At 44.2% G+C, this 23084-nt stretch overlaps 1 protein-coding gene across 1 annotated transcript; it reads left to right on the forward strand.

Moving 5' to 3' along the window:
- The first annotated feature begins 17446 nt into the window (after positions 1-17446).
- Positions 17447-22656, forward strand: LOC101773049. The gene is made up of 9 exons (XM_004979075.3): positions 17447-18071; positions 19077-19218; positions 19504-19637; positions 19915-20114; positions 20222-20503; positions 20605-20663; positions 20773-20809; positions 20900-21269; positions 21362-22656. Exons 2-9 carry the CDS (start codon positions 19086-19088, stop codon positions 21794-21796), a joined length of 1650 nt encoding a protein of 549 aa, XP_004979132.1. The 5' UTR covers positions 17447-18071; positions 19077-19085; the 3' UTR covers positions 21797-22656.
- The last annotated feature ends 428 nt before the right edge of the window (positions 22657-23084 follow it).

The raw sequence follows: 23084 nt of genomic DNA on the forward strand, positions 1-23084 counted from the left end.
ATCGAACATGGCATATATATGTACATGGCAGTTTGAATAGAGGGCAATCGCTTGTGAGACTGTTCAGAAAAAAATGTGCATCTTTTTGTAAAATGCATTATGTATTATTGCATATTTGCAGGGCAGCTAACAATGCTTCCTTGAGATGTCGGCAAAAGCTGATCGTGCATTTTTGCCTCTTGAGAATACAGAGAAGTTATGCCATCGTTGTGATTACTCTTGGGCTACTTTACTGGGCCGGCCATCACATCTTGCCCTGCCTGTGCGTTGTGACAAAAGCCGCAGCGCCGGACGTACCAAATGGGCCCAATTTAGAAGCTGTGGATGTCTTACATGTGGGCCACTCTAGCCTGCTTGCACGGTCAATAGCCGTTGTTGGGCCGGGGCAGAACAAAAGGACCATAACCACCAAAATAGAAAAGGTGTTCCCTAGGGATGGCAACGGGCACAGCGTTTTGCCATCCCAAACTCTACCTGTGAATATAAAACCTGCTTGTTAAAAAACCTATGATCCATCACAGGTTTAATTTTATACCCAAACCTATGCCCATCAGGTTAACGGATACTCATGGGTCGCCCGTGGGTAACAAAGCAAGCAAAAAAATTTGTCATATACCAATTTAATATATATGCATGCAATATTGAGGTAAACCAATAAAGTAAGACAAGATATAAGAGTTATCAAATTATAACGTCACATGTCAAAGTACTTCATATCAGTGACATAAATGCATAGTATAGATCTTAAACTACCAAAATTCAGTGTTTAATAATTTAACATACGATAAGAAGTAGCACATACATATATGAGTTGGGCTTTGACCATCAAAATTGAGGTGTGCGCTAAGAACATAGCGTTATTTGGTGGTATATGGCTAGGTAAAAAAAGCCCATGGGTTCATAGGTTCGGAGTTTATGTTTTCAAACCCATGCCCACGAACCTGATGAGTCTCACTTTTTGTCCATTAATAGACCCACGGGTAGAAAAATTAACCCACACGCGTACCTAATGGAGAAAAAAACCCATCGGGTTTCGGGTTTCGAGCACCCATTACCATCTCTGGTTTTCCCCACTCAACGGGGCTGCAGTGCAGTGGAAAATAAATCTTTTGAATACAAATGATTGTTACAAAAGCACACAAACTTGTTTGGAAAATTTTTGTAAAAACTGTACATGGAGAGTCCAAGCGTCATGGGTCTCTTCCCTGCGTGTTGGCTATTTTTTCTGCTGCTATGGCTCCAACTACAACTCCATGTTGAACTACCAAAAAAGGGTAAACCAATGTGTATGTGTAGGCTGCTCAGACAATAAACCGTCGGTTCCATCTAAATGCACACACTGAACTTAAACTATCCATATGAAATTAAAGTACAACTTTGACCAGCATTTTTATTAAAAGACATAACATGTCGAAAAAAAGATAAGAAAATATTTTAAAAATAATTTCGTAATGTATATCTTATATTGATAATTGATGTAGATCTTTTATATATCGATGATCAATGTTAGAAAACTTTGGCGAACAAAAATCCTGAAACAACATGCTTTTTAATTAATCGGAGGGAGTATTAGGGAGCGAGTATAACTCAAACCAGGTTTATTGGGATGCTTGAGCAGAGTGACCATGAATTGTTGAGGTCTTTGCCTATCTTTCCTTATCAGAAGGTCGATTTCTGTAGAGGACGGACACTAGAAGGCCGTACTTTGGCCCTTGCGAAAATGAATCCGTAGATTTTACCTTTGTGGATGGAGCGAATACATTTTTTTTCTTCAGTACATATTGCATAGTGTGTTGCAAACTAAATCACATTTTGCAAATTTTGTGTCTGCTAGGACATTTATGCACTGCCTTGTATATAAAAACATATATTCGTGGTGGCGACCGAGCAAATTGGACGAGTATGGTCCTAAATCCAAATCACGATCTTTTAGGGATGATGCTCGAAGGTGATATTTGTCAGGTCCATGCCAACATATTCTGTTGTTGATTTTGTCAGATGAAAATACAACCTCGGAATATGTTTATCAAATGTGAACCTCGATCGTGGAATAAGATGTATATGCATGATACGATATATATATTGAGCAAAGCGTGTTTATTTAGATCAATGTTTTTCAATTAGTTGGGTTGCGTAGGCGAATACCCCCTTTGCCCCTCATGCTAGTGGTAAGTTACGTCATTTTTTTCTCAAACACGTAGGAGAGTTGCATATCAATATATTAAGAAGAATAGAGGTTTGAGAAGTACATACAGCCAGGTTTTTTAAGGAAAAAACTTGAGCAGAAAAAACCATCAACTTACATACATAGGACTAATCACCTGTTACTAAGGGGAAAGGACCAGACCCTAACAAGCATTAAGCTAAGCTGTCAAAGGCCCCTGAGCAAGGAGATGAGAAACTCCTCTAGCTCCAGCAAAACTCCACAGCTACATTTCCTCTTTCACAATTGACAAAACTTCATTTAGGTTTGGACAAACCCCGTCAAAAACACATCTCTTTCGATGTTTCCAAATTGACCAAGCACCCAGAATGATGATGGAGTTCAAGCCCTTTTTTCTTGACCTTCTACTCTCTTTCTTGTTGTCTCCCACCAGTCATAAAAAGACACATCTTCCACTTGTGGGGTTAGGGCTTGCAACCCAACTTTCTGCAGTAAGTTGAACCAGACCTGTCGGGTGAAGATGCAAGATGCTAGCAACTGATCAATTGTTTCCTCATTTTGATCATATAATGGACAGCGCTCCGGATGGGGCAGATTTCTCTTAGCAAGCGATCAGCCATCCAACATCTGTTATGAGCAACCAACCATATGAAGAATTTGCAATTTAGTAAGTTAACAATTTACTTTGTAATTTGTAGTTTTTTAAACGCTAGAAGCTCTGTTATTCATTAAAGTAGAATATAATTTTACACCTAAATTAACCACTAAAAGCCATTTCCTAAAAAACAATAAAAGACCGCCAGGAAGTGAACCTAGAAGAGGATTACAAGACAATTTTTGTATGTAACTTTGTTCTTAGGATCTTGAACAACTCCTTTTCAAAATGTATGGTATGGTACGTGCTAAGACTACACTTTGAGAGATCCAAAGATTGTCCTAAGTCAAACTATTCTATATTTGATGAAGTTTATAAAGAAGAGTATTACCATTAGCACATCAAAGAAGTAAATTATGAATGTATATTTCATAGTAGATCTAATTGTGTTCATTTGATGTTGCGAATATTATTATTCTTTTCGATACACTTACTCAAAATAGTTTGACTTAAAACAAACTCAGGATCCCTTATATATATTTCAGAATAGATTGAGTACAGTATAAAGATTATAAGCCTTCTTAGTTAAGACTAATAATAATCCGTGTTTCATATTCAAAAAGAACAGGAGGGAGCACAAAAGAACAAGAGGGAGCACTGTTCTTGCTTGCGTATTTCCAGCGTCCAGCTCTTCCGAGCTGGTGTGCGTATTGCAAGTTGGCGCTACTATATGCCAACACCTTTCATTTCTGCCAACAGGGATAACGCCATCAGCTTTTCGATCGAGAGGTCGCAAGAAACGACGACGAACGTTGGTGAACTTTACATGTTTCAGAGATAATATCTTGAATGCCCTTTTTTACAATTTTCAGCGTCCACCTTAGGTACCTTTTTATCTCCTTCCTATGGACTATATATGGAGGATACAAAGGCTTCAGGAAAAAGCCACAGGCAACATATATCTTTAGAAGAAGACGTCTGTGAGAAACATTTCACGTTGGGTGCAGGTGATGTCCAAGTAAAGTTCTTTAATTTCTATCCGCGAATACATCGGGCTCTTCATTTCCGTTCCACAAATTTATGTCTGGGCGACAAAGCCTTCATGTCCATTTTCCCAATATTAATTATCATACAATAACTGTATTTTTGTCCTTCTGTTAGCTCTTTAGGGCATGAGAAACATGTGTGGTTTCAGTCCTACGAAATTGTTTGCAAGTTGACGCTACGACCCTTTTTTTTTTCGTTTTTTGCTTTTTGAGAGGCTGCAAGAAAGCACAATATGGATATCACGGAAGAGGACGTTATTGGTAAGCCTAACAAGTCGCCAAATGTTATTTCTTTTCCCCGCTTTTACAGTTTTACTGCTGTCTGATCTGGAAACTTCGCCACATCAGATTGTCCTCACGATAGAAGCGTTCTTTTATATTTTCCACTGGCACTTTTTTATATTCCAGAAGGGGCGTAGAGAAATATTTCCATGTTGTTTTTTTTTAAACGAACCGGCAGGAGAGCTACTGCTATATTAAAAAGAGGAAAGTCCAGATGAGCATATACAAAAAGTCACATTTACATCGCCACACAGAGGGGAGGAGAAACACTCATGCTTAAGAATGAACTCCTAGAAGTGACAAAAAGGGGTGGGCAGTTGTCCTAAAGACACCGCACGAGAACCGCAAGGTGCTTTGCTCCTGCCGCGATCCACATTGAGGCTTTGTTCTTTATGGATTGTGTGACTTGCTGAGTTGTAGATTCTCGGTGATCGAAAATTCTTGCGTTGCGCTCCTTCCAAATAACCCAGTAGATGAGAATGATAAGGGATTTCAGACTGCTTTGGTCAACACTCGCGGAGGCGATTAGGTTTGTCCACCAATGATGGACAGAAACCTGCGGCGGCCAGTTTCCAGATTTGCCTATTGAAGCGGCACTTTGCAAAAAGATGGCAGCCCGACTCCTGGTCCTGCCGGAAGAGAGGCAGTTCCCTAAATTTGCCCACTCTCGCACTTGCAGCCTATCCGATGTCCACACACAGTTTTGGATGGCCAGCCACACGAAGAACTTGCATTTTGGTGGTGCCCAAGTTTTCCAAATCAACGTTTTCAGATTTGTCTTCACAGCTACGATGAATTGCACGCGGTGCGCTGAAGCTGTTGTGTATTCTCGATTGTTTGAGAATTTTCAAGTGATGGCATCCTGCACGTTTTCCCTTAGGCCAGCGTCTCTGGTCTGACCGCCCTCCATAGTTGGACGAATTCGATGAAGTGCTAAACCAAAAAGTCTGGCTGACGCAGGTTTATATCATGAACCCATTTATTATTGTTTAAAGCTTTCTTCCATGATCTTTTTTCCTCCTAGTAGTGAGGTTATGTCTACTTGATTATGCCATACTCAACTAGTATGCTCTGACAATACAAGCATACCTTGGCAACTGTTTGCTCACTAAGTAAAGACTTACGATCTTGGGTGGATATCTCCTGCTGTAAAGTATCATCAGCGATATTACATAATACATTAGCAAAAACTTTAATATTACTGTTGTAGCTATGTACATTAGAAATAAAGTATCTACTCTATTACCTGCACTTCATTTGTGGGAGAGTGCACATTACTAATTGAGTGTGCAGGGCTGTGATCAGTATGACTTTCTAGTTCTATAAGTCCATCCTTGAAAAAATAAACAATTCGGAGGGCTTACTTCCAAGTGGTAGGCATATATACAGTTCATTGTAATATGAAAGGACACATATATGTAAAAATAATAGATTGAACCATTCTGATGTTTAGAGCATAATAGCATATCTAATAATTGTTATCAATGAGAAAAAAAGATCTAGTTGCCATTCTGAAAAAGAACAGATGTTTATCTTCACATCTTATTTGATTAGAAATACAATACTATGTTCTAGTTTAATATGTAAGGCATTACTGGCCATGTATTGTGCTTTAAATTCTAATCCCAAAGGGGTTAAATCCATCACTTGCAAGACCAAGGCATACATTACGAGCATCTTCTGCAAATTCATGATGCCTATCATTAAAGTCTTTCTAAGCTTCACCATCTGCTGGATGTTGTAGTTTTCCTTCTTTCGTATGGGCCTCCTCATGCCATCGCATATCATTTGAAGTTTTGGTAGTTGAAAATAACCTTTGGATCCTAGGTATCAATGGAAAATACCTCAACACTTTTGTTGGTTTCCTTTTCCCCTTAGGTTTAGCTGATGAGGCATTCTCCTTAACAACTTTCAACGAGATCTCTTGCACACATGGCAAACATCCATTTTGGCATGTTCACCTCGAAATAGCATGCAATCTTTGGGGCAAGCATGGATTTTCAAATAATCAAGACCTAATCCATGGATGATTTTCTTCACTTCATAATATGTCTTAGGTAGATTTACTACAGAGGTAGCGCAGCAGATAGTAGACCCGGTAGTGCTGCAAACAATTCTTGTGACCAACCATTTAAGCACTTCAAGTGATACAAGTGGACCAAAAATGACAACCTTGAGTATTTACAACCAAGGTATAACCTTATATGTGCATCCTTCAAGAACCTTGCATATATATTCTGATCCCTCCCCGAATCATCACCTTGAGCTAAATTCACAATATCCTCTGGGGCATTATGTTCCATATCTGCAAATCCTGACTGAAAATCATTTGCTTCGCCTTGAGGCATGCCTGCAGCCCTACCAAATGTAGCATGCAGCGGTTCTTGCATGCTATCCGATTCTCCATCCCGGCAATCTTGTACTATACCCAAAGCAGGCAATGTTGTGATATTTAGCACATCAACAAATGCAATTGATGGTCTGTCATAATTCTCACCATGATGAACCCAAGTAGTATAACCTTGCAGAATACCGTCACACCGCAGATGTGTCCTAACTTCATCATGACTCTGGTTTATTCTATTCGTGCATTTTTTTTACGCGGACAAAGTATCTCGCTATCTTGTGGAAGGTCCCGGTAAGCAAGAGCTAAAAATTCCTCAACACCATCTTCATATGCCGTCTCCCATCTAACTTTTTTCATCCAACTTCGATCCATCACCCTATGTAAGGAGCTATAAAATTCAAATAAAACAAATTAGCTAGTTTAATCTGCAGTACATAGTTGTGATAGAGATGAATATTAGGTGATGGTTAATTTCTAAAATAAAATGTAAACACAATCCTTAATCATTATAGAATTGTGAATTACTACCAAACACAAATTTAATCTACTGGATAAACTCAATTTACTGATAAAACTTAGAAAATTCCAATATTATTTATTCCAAAGCAATATGCAAAACAATTTACTGATAAAACTTAGCAAACTCTGAGTGAATCTGACCGAGTAGTGTTAAGCCTGCATAATGCTTTAAATATGGCATGCTTCTCAAATAGTTACACTGTATGCCCTTGAGGGAGATGCTTAAGTTATGAAGAATACAAAGAGAGACAACTTGCTCATGGAACTTTTGGCTGACAGGTTTAAGTAGCCCAAATAGGCTAGTGTTAGCAACAATATAATAGAAGATAGTCTAATCCCGTCAGCTCAACTAGAAATATGAAACTCTACTTTAGTTCTAGGAAGTCTTTCCCTCTCCTTTTTAAGAGGCTTCCACCTAACCAGCTCAAACAGTAGACCGCAAATTAGAAATAATAGAACTGCACTAATATGAAATTCATGGTCATGCTTCACCAGCCCATATTAGTGAACAAAAAATCCTAAAATATGCATCATAAACCTGAGCTGACACTTAGGCCATGTGCTTCAGATCAGAGGAACTAAAGTGGTGATGAGTGATGACTGATGACTACTCTAGGCTTTTAGACTATGCAATACATAGGAGGTCTTTAAATCCTGTCACCCTGTCACCGTATTAGGGAGGCCATGGCCCCTGCTGCGCCCCCCTTCCCCCCGGTTCTGCCACTGGATTCAAGATTTACCGGCCATGCGCTACAATGGAGTTGAACCAGACAAAGGGAGAGGGATGTAGGAGGGCGAACCAGGACCTCAATGTAGCTGCCGTGTTGCTACGCTCCAGCATGCCCAGGGAACGAGGATTTCGAGTGCGGCACGCTGGCACCTGGCGCAGCATTTTGTCGAGTTGGGGGAGGAGTGCCGATTTGGCCCGTGGGTGCCTGGCCGGATGTACTGGGTGGGTTATGTACAGCCAACAATAATTTTATTTAGAGACTTGACGTGCTTACTTTGCTAACTCAATGGTATGGCTGCAAGTCTCTAAAATTGCCAGGAGCGGATTGATTCCTTGGAGGCACCTATTTTTTCCTTTTTTTAATTCTGTTGTACACAACTAATTTTAATATGGTTTTTAGCATGCAGGTCTCTAATATCTTGCCAACGCTATAAATATTAGGTTATATGGTAGTTGTATTTTTTTTACCAATTCAAATATATTGTTTTTTCATCCTTCAATGATTGCAAATATTAGATCTCTTATTTTGAATAAGTGTGTCATTTTCGTTTTGCATCAAAATTCATCTTTACGTTCTTATTAAAGTTATTTGATACACTTTATGACTTGTCTACATGCTATTCACGATTGAAAGCATGTCAACCTTTGTATCAATTCGATATGATTTTCTAATCGAGTCAGAAAGCATCTTTACCTGGCTATAGACAATTGTTTGATACGCTTTACAACATGTCTAGGGAATAATGACGCTTTAAAGCGTGTCTAACTCTGTGTCATTTTGAGACGACTTCAATAGCGTGTTAAAAATATCTTTATATGACTAATAACACTATAAGCGTGTCTAATATCGTAACAATCTGACACATTTTTGAAATTGTGTCAAAAAGCATCTTTACATGCTAATGTAGAGACGCTTTTAGCATGCATTACTACTATAGCGTAGCTAAGGAGGGGTTCTAGTAGTGAGCTGCGTTAGGGGTTACAACCCAATCCAAAGTTGATCTAAGATAAATGAGACCGCAACAGCCGCAGCCTCTGAGGTACTGGTAAGGAATTGAAATTTGCAATGCATTGGGAACTAAAGGTGACGCTTGACTGAAAATAGCGATGGATCATGCTGCGACTTGCACAGCGGCCACCTCCCATGGAAGATTGTTGATCCCCTCACCCACCATGGCGAGCATTGCATCATCCAGCTCGTCGGCTTTGTCATTGTTGATGTTGAAAATCTCAGTCAACGTGGCGATGATGTTTGCTGGTAGTGGTCCTATGAGCATGGCAAGGAACTCCTGCAGAGCAGCCAACACAGGGTCAATGATGAGAACATCACCTGCTCGGATACAACCACAATAATAAATTTTAATTCAAAGGTGAAATAATTCTTTATCAAGATTGTATTTGATATATTTGATGAATTGATGTTGCACCATAATTTGTGTTCATTGTAATTTTTAGAAATACGTACGTGGATCAAAAAGAGTATTAAACACATATGGAAGGCATGGAGGACCAAAGAAGTTGATTGTGGGCCAATTCTAAGTATTCCCAACGTCCTTCACCAGGCCACCACGTCACTTTTGGCCTAAGGAAAGAAAGAGATCAAATCCAACACGTTTTGGGGCTGGAATCGGACTACAACACTATACCAACTTGCGACGGCCGCCACGACCTCATCCGGACTCTGTTTTGAGTGTTCAAGTACTTCTTGGAATCCTTATGAAGTCTATTTTCATATGGATCTGTACTCATGTTAATATCTTTCCTTAAGCGGTCACAATGATCAAATTATTACCAAGAGGTTTTATGTCCATGGTGCAACATTGCCTTATTATGGCCCGATAGGCCTTGTATCAAGTCGGATCCAATAAGGACGTGTCCTAGGGTTGGAGCACAACACCAGGACCCCCCTGGTCATCCTCCTAGGTATTAATAAGGATTAGAGCCACCACAAACAGATTGGATTTTATTTTGTTGAAAGTTTAGCCATTGCTACTTCCTTGTAGACGCGTGTGTTGACTAGACCATCCGTTCTACTCGATTTAGAACCCCAAGTTTGTGAGTTCAGATTGGTTTTTATCTCTATATTTGCAATTGAGTTACTTGTTCTACTTGCTCTTACTTGTTCCTCGATTGCTTGCAGGAATTACCCTAGTGGTTTGGTTGATCGTGCTCCACAAGATCGCGGCGACCATTGAAGGTGGTATATCGGTTGCTAAGGTGCAGCATCCTTGGATAGTTGTAGTCGGACCGTCATCTCCATCCCCAAATCGAGTTATCCACCTTATCTCATTGAAAGATCGGGATTCAACCCCAACGGGTGCATATCAATCAAGCTCATCACCTAGAAGCCCAAGCTTACAACACAAATTGCACTGCGCCCGCTGCATTGCCGTCATAGGGCGAGTCGTAGAAAGCTGGAAACTACGACGTACCAAAGTCATGTCGAAAACACAACGCTGGCAGGGGCCGGTTTCAGAGTTGGAGTTGGGACTATGGGTTCTTCCAGTGACTGTAGCACCAGCTGTGGAGGAATAGAGAAGAGGTCGGCCACCCCGTTAGTCGATGGTGTGCCTGCTGGGCGAACTGGGGACTTTGGTGATGCAGAGTCACCACCAGTCGCCTAGTGCGCGTCGTGCACGAGTGTTGGGGACAGGGGCTGGCAGTCCCCATTCTCCTGTGCCCCTGATTTTAGTGATGCAGAGTCGCCAGCGTCGGCTTGGTGCGCGTCGTGCACGAGCGTCGGGGGCTTGTGCGAGAGGAAGTCACTCGCCACCGGGCCTCCGCCAGGCCCTCTTGCTAGGTGTGCTCGATGGACTCCAGCTGCACCAAGAGCTTGAAAAGCGCCTCGTCCACTTCCTGGATGGTTGGAGAGTTGAGAGGAGGCATGGCAGAGGTGATTACGGAGAAGACACAATGCAGAGGCACATTTGGATGAGCTCTTCCTGTTGGTACCTCTAGGCTGCCATTGTTGTTGTCGTTGAACCAGGCTTCATCCCCGAACATGTCGACGACGTGTGATGCCTTCCCAAGAAGGTCCAGCACCGGGCGCGGCTCCGTTGCCGCCGAGCGCGCTCCCTGCAGGTTGAACATCTTCTGTGCAGCTCCGCCATGGAGTTGACCTGAAGGTCGAACGGCAGCTAGAAGTCCTCCGCCTTGTGAAGCTTGAGGGATGGCTGGGCCTCACCGTCCGTGTTCCTGCACCTTCCCCCATGGGAGCCAGTGCTCACGTCGTGACGTCGCGGCGAGTGGGAGCGGTCCTGCCACTACGGGTCTTTCCTGGACCCACTGGAGCGCCTGATGTCGTTGTGGCCACGCATGTCGCACGGCCAACCATCATTGCCGCCGCCGCCGTCGTCATCCTCTCTCCACCCCTGAATGTTGTGGACGACGGGTCAGAGGCGAGTGCTCGAACGGTGGGAAGGTGGGCTTTGGTACAAGGTCGCCGTCCCTGACGCCCCAGTACCAGGGAAGCCACCGCTTCTCCGGTTCATCGACCGACACATCCGGGTTGTGTGGGTCCAAAGTGACCGAGGAGTAGTTGTGATTTCCCACATGTGGATGAGGACGTGATGTTTGATTCCGCATTGCCAACGCTCGGGTGGAATGTCGTTGATCTACATAGAGGAGGAGGAGCCGTCCACAGGGCCAGTCCTGAGTTTCGAGGGGGCCGAGACAAAACAGAAATCGGAGGGCCCTCTGAACACTAACAGCAAACTATTATATAGCAGTTGCAAAGATAATTTTAGTTTATTGTAAAAAATTGTTACAGCTAAGAATAGTTTCAAAGGGATTTTGGACCTGAAATTAAAGTGATCGATGCATACGCTTGGAAGCCACCAATCTTGCGCTAGGGGTGTCTGATTGGTTAACGTCGGGCTGAAGTTTTTATTTTATGTTAGCACTTTATAAGTGCTTGAACTTGATATGTAGAAGAACTGATTACTAGCACATACTTGATGCGTAGCCATCGGGTACCGGTGGAAAAACGGGCATTAGTACCAGTTGGATAGGCTCATATATCTCGAAAATTTAACCGGGACTAATCTTTCGAGACTAAAGCCCCTAGTCCCGGTCATTCACCTGGGAATAAAGATTTCCTTTAGTCCCGGTTCGTATTACCAACGGGACTAAAAAGGTTAAAAAAAATAGGTTGCCCTCCGTCCTGCCTGCTCGCCCCGCCGCCCCTGCAGCTCCGCCTCGACCACCGTACCACCTCCTTGAGCTCCAACTCCATCACAAAGACGACAAAATCAAAAGCAACAAAGATGCTCATCTCACAATGACCATCACATAAGTAAGAACACACAACCAATCAATTCGCACAAGATCTTATTCACAACACATAAGTTCGATTTGATTCACAACACGCAGTGGACTCACCAGCAAAAATCACAAATGAATCATTCACCGCTCGCCAATCTTACCCGCCCGTGGCTCGCCTGCTTCATGCTGCACAGGGCCGCCCGCGCCGCACCAAAGTAGCGGCCTCGCCGGGCTGCCTGTGCCGCACCGACTGCCGCGCTCACCAGCCGCCCGCGTTGTGCGGGGCCACCACGCCTCGCTGGGCCACGGCGGGGAGGAAGGAAGGGAGCAGAGGGAGGAGGAGGGAGACGAGTAGATCCAGATAAGGATAAGGGAGAGGCATAGAGTTGGAGAGAATTAAAGGCTGCCGGTGGATTTAGTCCCGGTTGGTGGCTACTAAAACTAGTCCTTTTTGTCTCGGTTGGAGCCACCAACCGGACTAATTCATTTAGTTCCGGTTGGTGGCTCCAACCGGGATTAAAAGTTCCACTTTTATCTTAGTTGGAACCACCAACCGGGATTAAAAGGGCTCTGAGGGACTACGAAATTTAGACTCGGGACTAATCCTTCTTTAGTCCCGAATCCGATACATTCCGAGATTTTTGTCCAAGGATCGAACCCTTTGCACTTGGGGCCTTGGGCGACCACCTCGGTTGACACCACTACAGGGCTGGCCCTGGCCGTCCATGGAGCGGGTGGTGAAGACGAGCCACATCACCTTGGCAATCTTGCTCGGGTCGGCTGTCCACGCCCACAGTTCGATACTGCACGTGTCCGCCGGGTGCAAGAGGTTGGTGTCGATGCACTGGAGGGCACATGAGGGCACATGTTCGACCGACTAGCCGCTCGATGATGTCCAGGCGTGCCTTGGCACCCGTCGAGGCAGATGCGGATGCGGTAGAATATGGCCGCGCCGAGAGCTCCGATGAGGCTGCGCCACGGCCTGACGCCGACTTGGTTGCCGCGGTCCATATATTTCCACGTTGACTTCCACAATGTTTGAGTGCCATAGAATTCTTCCCCGACACAAATCGCAGTCCATAAGAACAGCTGTTCAACTGCGTGCTCTCCACTCCTGGACAGTCTCAACCACGCGGCTACTCACAGTGCCGGAGACGGCGGTTTCGCGCGCCGGCCGCGACGGACAACACATCAGCAGGAACGGTCTAGTCGGCAAGTCTCTGACGTGTCCGAGCATCAACAGCTAGCTCGACTTGCTCGCTTCGTTCCATCTTCCAAAAGCTGAAGCCGGCGACGTCGTCTTTGCCGGCGTCGCTTTCGTGGAAATTCATGGTGACGGTGAGCTGACCGGCAAAATCTAACGATAAGTCGGAAAGGGGACGACGGGCCGATGCGGCGGCGACGGCGACGGACGCCACTACCGGCCGGTCGACCGCAGGTAAAGCTGCACCGGTCCAACTCCGTCTAACGAGTAGAGCCGTACGCCGTCACCTCCGGGACAAAAAGAGCCGTCGTCGAGGGACTTCGATCGATCGGATCGGAACTGTCGGGGATTTTGTGTGGCAAGCGTCTTTGTGTAGTGGGGTATGCAGAAGCAGAAAAACACGCCCTTTTCAGTCTCAGCTTTACCAAGTTCTTTCGAGTATTCTTCACCGCGAGGAGACGGAACACTTAGCTGGTTAAGCATGGAACCTATATTCAGCACGATCGGTCTCTCCTTTGTTGTTTTATTTAAGGTTAATGGGATATATGCCATTACAAATGTCGCGATTTGAAGATATACCATTAGAAATGTTGTTTTATTTGAAGATATACCATTAAAATCACTTTAGAAAGCACATGCCAACAATTTAAATACAACATAAGACAAAATGAACACTATAACGGGCCAAAAATCATTGAATATATATATTCTTTATCTTTTGTTACAATCAATGAAAACAACTGTAGTGGCTACAATCCTTAGGATCTACTCCTCCCGTTTTAAATTGTTGGTCGTTTTAGCATTTCTAGATACATAGTTTTTATAATGTATCTAGACATAGCATATATCTAGGTGCAGTGCATAGTAAAATTTATCAATTTGGAATGGAGGGAGTATGATATTCCGTGTGAAATCACTAAGGGCCCGTTTGTTTCGCAGGAATTGAAACCCATTCCAAGAAATACATTCTAGACATTGGATTCCACCGGAAATGAATTACTCAGAATTTGATTCAATTCAATTTTTTTGTTTGGGTGTTGATGGAATTCTTCTCCATGAATCAAATTTCACATTCTGTTTGGATAACTAAATATGGAATTTTTTATGGTATGAACAAATAGAAGATCAGAGCATCCTCATGGTATGGCTGCTGAAGGTTCACACATGTTCAGTATGCCAGTTTATTCATAGAAAGATAACACGAGGTCCAGTAGCAGCAAACTGCAACATGCCGGTAAAATACCAAAAATCAACTCACAAAGTAATGCCAGGATTACTCCCACAGAAAAGCAGAATGGAACCACAAGCACCCAAATTAATCGAGGATCTTACAATGGGTCATCGAAGAACAACCAGTATAGTGGAATGCTCACCTGAACAGCCAATAGGTGTGATGGAGAACACCCTGAAGGCAAAATTACTGCAAGCAAGGCTAGAGGGGCGACATACCCGAATGAAGGCATCATGTGGTTCCTCAGCAAGCAGGAGGAAATGCTTGCTTTCCCTCCCAACAAATCTCTCCAAAATCCGCTGCTCATCAATAGGCACACCTTCAGCGACGTCGCCTTCAGCATCGAGGGTTGCCTCGTCTACGCCCACTGCTGCGTCCTCGCCGCCCGCAGTCTCTTCTACAGCAAGCTCTTTTGTGGTCTCGACCCCAACCACCAGCCGCCACTGCCGCCGGTGGCGGCACTCGACTCCCCCGGCGCCACCAAGGGATGCTGGCACACCCAATGCGCCGCCGCCGTCGACCTCGCCCTCGACACCCTCGCCGCCGCGCTCCTTCGGCGGCCCTAGAGATCCTCGACGTTGCCTTCTTCGTGGTGGAGGAGGTGGCGGAGGAGGGGGGCGGCAGCGGAGGAAGAGGGGGTGCCGGAGGAGGCGGCGGCAGCGGAGGAAGAGGGGGGCGTCGGAGGAGGCGGCAGCGCGAAGTCGGGGGTGGCGGCGCAGGGGCGAGGAGTCGGGAGGCGTCGGGGGGAGGCAGTTGGGGGAGGCGTCGGTGGAATCCCTTTCTTAATTTTTTGCTCGGAATGTGGGGAAGGAAAGGTGGAATCATCAGGAATCCCTCTTTCCAATTCCGGGGGCAGCCAAAGAGGGTGACTTTAGAAATTAATTCCAATTCCAGCAGATTCCAATAAAACAAACAGGCCCTAAAATTTTTTGGTATGTGTACTTATATTTCAGGCTACAAATGATACATATTTATGATAGAGTTCTTTTCCTTCCTGGTGCTTATTAGTGGCTAGTATCAATTATTTTACATTCTTGTACCATGAGGAAGTAGGATGGTCCAAGCAAGCTCTTCCCAAGCATGCATCCTAAGCAAGCTCTTTAATATGTAAAAAAACTTTTACACATCTAGACGCTATGCAATTGGTTATATAAAAAAGTCGGCTACTTATTTGAGCTAGGTCCATATTGGGATATCATCAAATGCTACTAAAACATCTTGTTCGGTCAAGCTAAATACACCTAAACACAAAAAATATAGTTGGTGCAGTTGTGCCTGATCCGCATAGAAATCCAACTGACCTCCTGTGTGGGCCCCAGGGAGGTACTTTCTTTGGTCATCCTATTCAGCTCTTCTCCAGATAGGAGCCTTTTGACCTCTGCTGTCCAGTTAACCTAATCAGCATTCCCACTAACACCCAGACTAGCACAGGTTGCAGTATACATTTATATTCGGTTTGGCGTTCCACGGACTAAAGTTCTTGCATACTAATTAGGAGTATTAAATATAGACTAATTACAAAATCAATTGTACAGATGGAGGCTAATTCGCGAGACGAATCTATTAAACCTAATTATTCCATGATTTGACAATGTGATGCTATAGTAAATATGTGTTAATCACGAATTAATTAGGCTTAATAGATTCATCTCGCGAATTAACTTCCATCTATGTAATTAGTTTATAATTAGCTCATATTTAGTCCTCCTAATTACCATCCGGAGATTCGATATGACAAGGACTCAATTTTAGCTTAAGGATCTAAACACCCATCCAAGACGCCACATTTTCAGGTCAAAGATTTTTCAGCTTCCTACGCCACTGTGAACGCATGGAGGAAAGGTGCAAAAGGTGAAGCCGAAAGAAACACGGCAGAATCGTTTTTGCTTCCCTTTATGCCTGCGGCTCTCTTTGATGGGAAACCCCTCCGAGATCTTAAAAATTGCATGGATGGGTAAGCAACCTCTATGAAATTGCCTGCTCCACGTGTTAGACGAAATGTATGAGAATTTTCACGTGCTGGAGTAGTGCAAATGCATGGAGGATATTCATATTGGACGGTGCTGAAATTGTATCTTTGTCAACATTTATAAGTTTTGCCTATGAGATTTTGGCAATATTGAACAAGGTGTGAATATTTAATTTTCCATATTGATGCTATTGAATGTGCATATGAATGGTTCCAGCTGCTTCCATCTTTGATACCGTGCTCGGCCCCTCTATATGAGAGCACTCAAACTTATTCTGCCCATCTTCTCATTTGAACATGGCTAGTCTTGCACTAGCTTGTGGCCCGCGCGTACATTATTATCATCAATTGTTGGATCGAAGGTCTTCTGGATTTGATAGGTGAAAAGCAATGGTGGATTTGAGAAAAGGTAGCTGCAAAACCACACAGTAGCAAAATATTTGTCGCTGTTGACTTTTACCATCCGACTTATTCGAAAATTTATTGTAATTGTATGAAAAGATAAGCCACGCTTACAATACCTATAATAGTAAATTAAGCCACAAACAAAATAAATGATAGTTACATAATTTTTTGAATAAGACGAATGGTCAAACGTCGTGATCAAAAGTCAATAACGACAAATATTTTGATACAGAGGTAGTACCATTTTTATTGGTTCACCATTAGACCCTTTTTCATGTATTCGATTTCAGTTTTGCATTCTACTCTAGGGCACTTATACAATTTTACCTATGATCATAAATGCACGCACTTTCTCCGTTGCATATTCTAAAATTCACTCTTAAAATCGTACATGTTAAATAACTGGATCCTCTGTTTTTCCAATAAAAATCACCGGATCCTAATGGTTCATGTCACATGGGAAATACCAATGATCACGAGGTCTATCCCGCAAAACTGCCCCGGCTTACAACTCTGTCCCTTCTCCGCTGCCCCCGGCTCCTGCCGACTTCCCCACACAACACACGGCTTCGAAGGAAGCTGCTGCAGAAAGGAAGGAGAGAAAAAAGGTGGCAACTGAAAATCCAAAAGGAAACGGAAAACCCAAAACAAACCCATTGGATGGGATCCCGAGCCAAAGTTGTTACGCGGACGACTCCATTCCGATTCAAACACTTTTCTACTCCCCCCTCCTCTCTCGCCTTTAACATTCGTTCCTTGGCCTGTGGGATTTGGTGCGTGCATGCCGGCAGGAGGAGCCCCAGGGCCCCATCGTCCCGTGGTGGCATCGCATCCTACCAGTTCCTCCATGGCCAAGGAAAGCATGGCGCTTTAGGGCCCCCTTGCTTGCTCCCGTCCATGTCCATGTCATCCCCTGTCGACGATCGCCTCCTTTGATCATCGAGTATATATAAGCGCGCACGGCGGCCTTGGAAAGGGAAGCCATCGCGGGTCGCCTCGTTTGACACGGTGGTGGTCTTAGAGAGAGAAAGGGAGAGGAAGAGGTGGCCTGGTTGGACTTCTAGAGAGGGAGAGAGAGAAGAGAGGTGGCTGAATTGTATGATGAATGACTGGGAAAGGATGGCCACGTCTGGGAGTTTGGAGTAAATGGTGAGAGGGACTCCGGGAGGAAGAAGGTGGTAGTTCGGAGACGGCGCACGCGCGGCAGCCTCATCTTTGCTGGGCTCCTTTGTGGCTACAAGAACGGCGGTAGGAGGTGGATCGGAGGAGCTCTGCTTCTGCTTGCATGGTGGGAGCAGGGGAGGAGCTCAAACCAGGTGAGTTTTCAGAGATTGCGCTTCTGCAGTTTATTTTTTATACGTGCTATCTTTCAGACTTTGCATTCGGAATTCATGGCGCCCTGCTCTCGAGTTGTCCTAGCGCGTGAGATTTATGCCTATGTTTGAAGCTCGAATTTGGAGAATCCTTTTCCTTGCCCATCATCTTTCCCGCTAGAAATTTAGTTTGGATGATCTCGTTTATGTTGTATAAGTTTCTGAAGTGATGATAAGAACTGAGTCGCGTGTGATCATGTTGGGGTCGTGCATCTTCTCTCTAGCTCTGTTTTCATGGCTTCTTGCTTCTCTGAAGAAGGATTGCACCATAGACTGAGACAAGAAATTCGATGAATTCAGTGCACGTTGATTGTTCACGCTGCACTTTGTTCCCAGTTTCTCTAGTTTTCAGATAACAGGTAGACATTAACAGTTCACTGATATCTAAACATGTATGCTGTCATTTCTGAATTTACAGTATTCACATGTCAGTAGTAGTCGTATCTCTGAAGCTCAGCGTTATCGAGAAACTCCTGTAGTCCTCTTGGTATCAAACTCCTGTAGTGCCCATCTCACCGTGTTCAACGGAGCTACGTTCCGCCATGACTCTGTTGGCTGACTAACACCTGTTAAGTTAGGTACGGGAGCATCGTACTAGTCCAAAATGGGATCAGGAAATCAAGTCATCTTCCAAGAAGTCAGTCTGAACACTGAATAGACAGACGGCACATTAGAATTCCAGACAAGTTAGGCTGCAGAAACTGCCAGGAAAAATTACATACGTTTTACACTAGAACAGATAGATGACAGTGCAAATTTTAGATGCCCTGGTTGATCTACGCACCCTTATGTATCAGTATGTCAGTATCTGGAATACAGTTTACGTCTTTGCACATGCGGAAAAAGTTACTTCCTTGCAGATCTACGTCTTTTGGTTTTTTTTTCTCGCAGTCTTTATATGTCTAAATCACGATCGGAATGTAATTCTTGGAGCTTTTCTCATGGCAGCTTGCTAACATGGAACCGAGGAGGTTGGAGCAGTTAGTATTCCTGCTCTGCTGCTTTGCGGCAATCACATGCAGGTTACACGCACAGGCTCAGGCCCAAACCACTTTGGAACACCTCAACAGCTCGCCTCACATTGGAGCAGGTGAGTAATCCCTGATGTGTGTCATAGATAAACCTTGCAAATTGTATCGCCTTTCTGGTAACATGCAAATCAGGTTTACTTACAATAGATATCTGTGTAGTAGAGCTAAAGTAGCACGCCAGGACAGCAAAGTTATCCTGATTAACTGTTCTAGTTGACATTATTCCTGTCTCTAGTGCATTGTTCATTTAGCATGTTTTGTACTGTTCTGCTTGACAATGTTCTTGTCTGCAGTATATTGTTCGTTGTGAATGGTACCTGATCTCTGTTGCTTGTGCTGATCAGTGGGTAGAATTTTGTCGGATGCGGGGAATACATCGGAGAGCGCTCTGTCGATGAGAACAAGGAGAATTGATCCTCTTGATGGACTGAGGAAGTATGAGGGAGGGTACAATATCACTGACAAGCATTATTGGAGTGTAAGCTCTCTGCTTCTCTGAATATACTCCCCAGAGTTTTAGGTGGTAACTGCCTTTTCCTTTAGCTAAAAAATGATGTCGAGGCAACAAATAAATGCTTTTAGAGAATAAATCATATATCAGGATGGGTTTTCTGGCAGATGAACAAGGCACTACCGTGTACATAAAATTTTTGTTCTTAGCATTCAATCGTGCTAAATGTGCAGAATGATATAGGTTTTGATAGGTATCGATATGAGGATTAAAACTGATTGCCATTGTTTTTTACTTTTTTCAGTCGACCATATTTACAGGTAGATCTGGATACGTGATTGCAGCACTGTGGGTAATTGGTGGTATCATTTTTCTGGGAACTATATTAGTCTCCAAGATTTTATGCACAAAAAGGAAAGAAAGATACACTGAGTTCGACTTTTTCCTAGAGAGATACGAAATTTTGACTGTGATACTGTGCATCATCCTTGCAGTTTTTGTCATGTAAGTTGCTCACATCAAGAATAAACTAACCTTCAACAGGAACTGTTGTGAATCTGCAAAAATATGCAGCACTGCATTTAGTAATTACTCTAGTATTTTATTTGCAGAGTTGCATCAGCAGTCGCTCTTCGTGGCACAGTACAATTCCACTCAAGAGCAGAATCTGTGAAAGAGATCATTGGGACGACTGCACTCCAGGCGACAGCAACCATTTACAACATAACAGGAGCCATTGAGATGATGCAAAACACATCGAAGCTATACAACTATACCAGCCAAGCGTGGGATCATCTCAACTCCACAGTAGAGGCTCTCAACTCTGAAGCAATGGAGATTCAGGCAAAGGCAGAGAAGAATATGCGCCTGGTCAGCAGAGGAATCAACACACTGTAAGAACTTTTCACAGCATGGGAAAGAAACATCCACAGATTACTACTTTCGCTATAATCTCTTGGTCATAATTGGAACTGAGATATTTGATGAATTTCAGGGAACTTGTAACCATTTTAACCGTTTCGCTGAACCTTGTTGCAGTTCTAGTGTTGTTGGGTAAGTGAATATGATGTAGTTATTCAGAATCTGGAAGATGAATCTGTGAAGCATTACTAGTTATTTGCTTATTGCTGAGCCTAACAAGTTGCTTCTCTGAATATTGCAGTAGGAAGCCCCCTAAGACTGCAAAAACTGTGCTACTTGTAAGTATCGTACCTTCAAGCTTCACAAACCTGAATCATGTGACCTTTCAGCCTTTATGTCATTCTGACTCAAGAAACTATCTGCAACAGGTGCCTGGCCTTGTGCTGGATACTGACAGCCCTCTTCTGGATGTACTTCGGCCTGTACTACTTCTTCGATAAGTTCGCCGGCGACACGTGTGCCGCTCTGGACGAGTACCAGCTGAACCCTCAGAACAGCACGCTGGGCACCATCATCCCCTGCAGCGAGAAGTTCTCCGGTAGCATAATTCTGCACGATGTCGGTGCAGGGATCCATGACATCATAGATCAGGTGAACTCAAACATCTACACCATCAAATCGGAGTACCCGGTGAAGCGGTTGGACTACATCTGCAACCCCTTCACCGGGCCGCCGGAGTACCGGTACCGCCCCCAGAACTGCCCCTCCGGCGCCGCCACCATCGGCGACATCCCTCAGGTACGAACACGAAGTTCTTCCACAGTTCAAATTTCAGAACAATTTGGACGGTAATCTTGACATGGCGTTTGTTTCGTTTTGTCCAACTAAAGATCCTGAAGAGGCTGACGTGCTCGGACTTTGGCGGCGGCGCCAGCTGCCGGCCGGCGGACCTCTCGTCGGCGATCGATTACGACAAGGTGCAGTCGTACACGAGCTCGATCCAGAACGTGCTGGACATCTTCCCGGGCACGGAGCGGCTGGTGAGCTGCGAGCTCGTGAAGGCCGGGTTCGCGGACATCGTCGGCGGCCAGTGCGCCCCGCTGCGGCGCGGCGCGCGCGCGGCGTGGGGGGCGCTCGCCGCGCTGTCGGCGGCCATGGCGCTGCTGCTGCTGCTCCTCCTGCTCGTGCTCACCGCGGCGCGGCGCCACCCCGGCGACGACCGGCTCTCGGTGCGGCACCTCACGTCCGCGACCAACTCGGAGATCTCGGAGGCGGAGTTCGCCGAGATGCACGCCAAGAAAGTGCGGATCAGGGTCGGGCCGTGAGCCGCGCGAAAAGCTGACATGGCTGGAATTCATTTTTGCTGTGTTCTTTAATATTTGTCATTTGCAGAGGAGGGAAGAGTTGAGGATGTATACTGCTGCCGGTGGTCGAGACTGATCCAGGAGAGATCGTCCACCGCCGGCGCGCCATTGCTGCGAAGATGTTTGGGTTTCCGTTCTGTGGGATGGTCTGGAGAATCCAGCCATTGTTGCGTTGGTGGCATAGGAGAAATTGATTTGATTCTGTACATGAACATCGATCTGCAAAAGCATTGAAGAATAGCCAGTGCAATTTGTTCTCCACATGAGCAACAAAGGATCAATTGGATGATGAAGGTTTTGCGTGGTGCTCCGACACGTTCCTCCACTCAACAGTCGACACACACCCCGGGGCCCGGGGCCATCCCTTCAAACCCGTCAGGCTGCAGTAAGCCAGTAAACCAAGACTCTTAACAATATTTCTAAACTCTAAAGCCCAGCTTGCTACTCGCTACAGCTCCTCGTTAATGCGAGACATGGAAAATTGGGTGTCGCAACTAGAGTCGGATTAGCACAAAGAAATGTTTCTTGGAACATTAAACGGCTAAATTTTGGTTTGCCACTGCGACGTGCTTGTGTGCTTTATTTGTCTTGTTTTCTTTCAAAATCAGCACTCTTAGGCCGAATGCTGCTTGTTTTTTCGTTTGTGTGGTTGATTGGGCCCCTTTGTGGGCAAGATTCAGGACAGGTTTCTAATTTGCTTTCGGGCGGATTCGTGTCCTTGTAATTTCCTTGTTTCTTTTCTTTGTTTTTCCTTCCAAATCTTGCTATTTGTTGGTCAAAATTTCACATGACCAAGTTTTTATAATTCTCCCAATTTTCAATTTCCATTTTTTGAAACATGTTTATTGTGAAATTATACTCAATTTATTTTTAGGTAGGGAACTTATGGTATGTTTGGTTTATGCCCATGCACACCCGTCCAATATCTGACATGTATCCGGATTTGAATAGAAAACTCAAATGTGTATATGATGTATATCTATCCACGACGATCCATACCTGAGAACAATTTTGAAAAATAAATAATTACAATTTTGAAAAATAAATAATTATCTATACATGTATCTAGATATAGGGCAAAGCGAGCATTTTACTCAAGAACATTGAGAACTCCAAAATTTTAATATCTGGAATGCTAGTTGAATTTGTTGAAAGTTTAAACTTCACGGGCAAAAGGGTGGGGGATTTTCATTTTGATAAAATTGTCAAACATTTGATCGGGCCATTGGAACAAGGCCCAGCGAATTAG

Source organism: Setaria italica, chromosome VIII (genome assembly GCF_000263155.2).
Source record: "Setaria italica strain Yugu1 chromosome VIII, Setaria_italica_v2.0, whole genome shotgun sequence".
Classification (NCBI taxonomy): domain Eukaryota; kingdom Viridiplantae; phylum Streptophyta; class Magnoliopsida; order Poales; family Poaceae; genus Setaria; species Setaria italica.

What these genes read in the sequence shown, in the direction of transcription:
- LOC101773049 (XM_004979075.3), top strand. Translation starts at nt 19,086, where the DNA reads ATGGAACCGAGGAGGTTGGAGCAGTTAGTATTCCTGCTCTGCTGCTTT. An exon ending in AGCAGAGGAATCAACACACT is followed by an intron (nt 20,504 to 20,604) that starts GTAAGAACTTTT and finishes GATGAATTTCAG; the next exon opens with GGAACTTGTAACCATTTTAA. An exon ending in TGCAGTTCTAGTGTTGTTGG is followed by an intron (nt 20,664 to 20,772) that starts GTAAGTGAATAT and finishes TGAATATTGCAG; the next exon opens with TAGGAAGCCCCCTAAGACTG.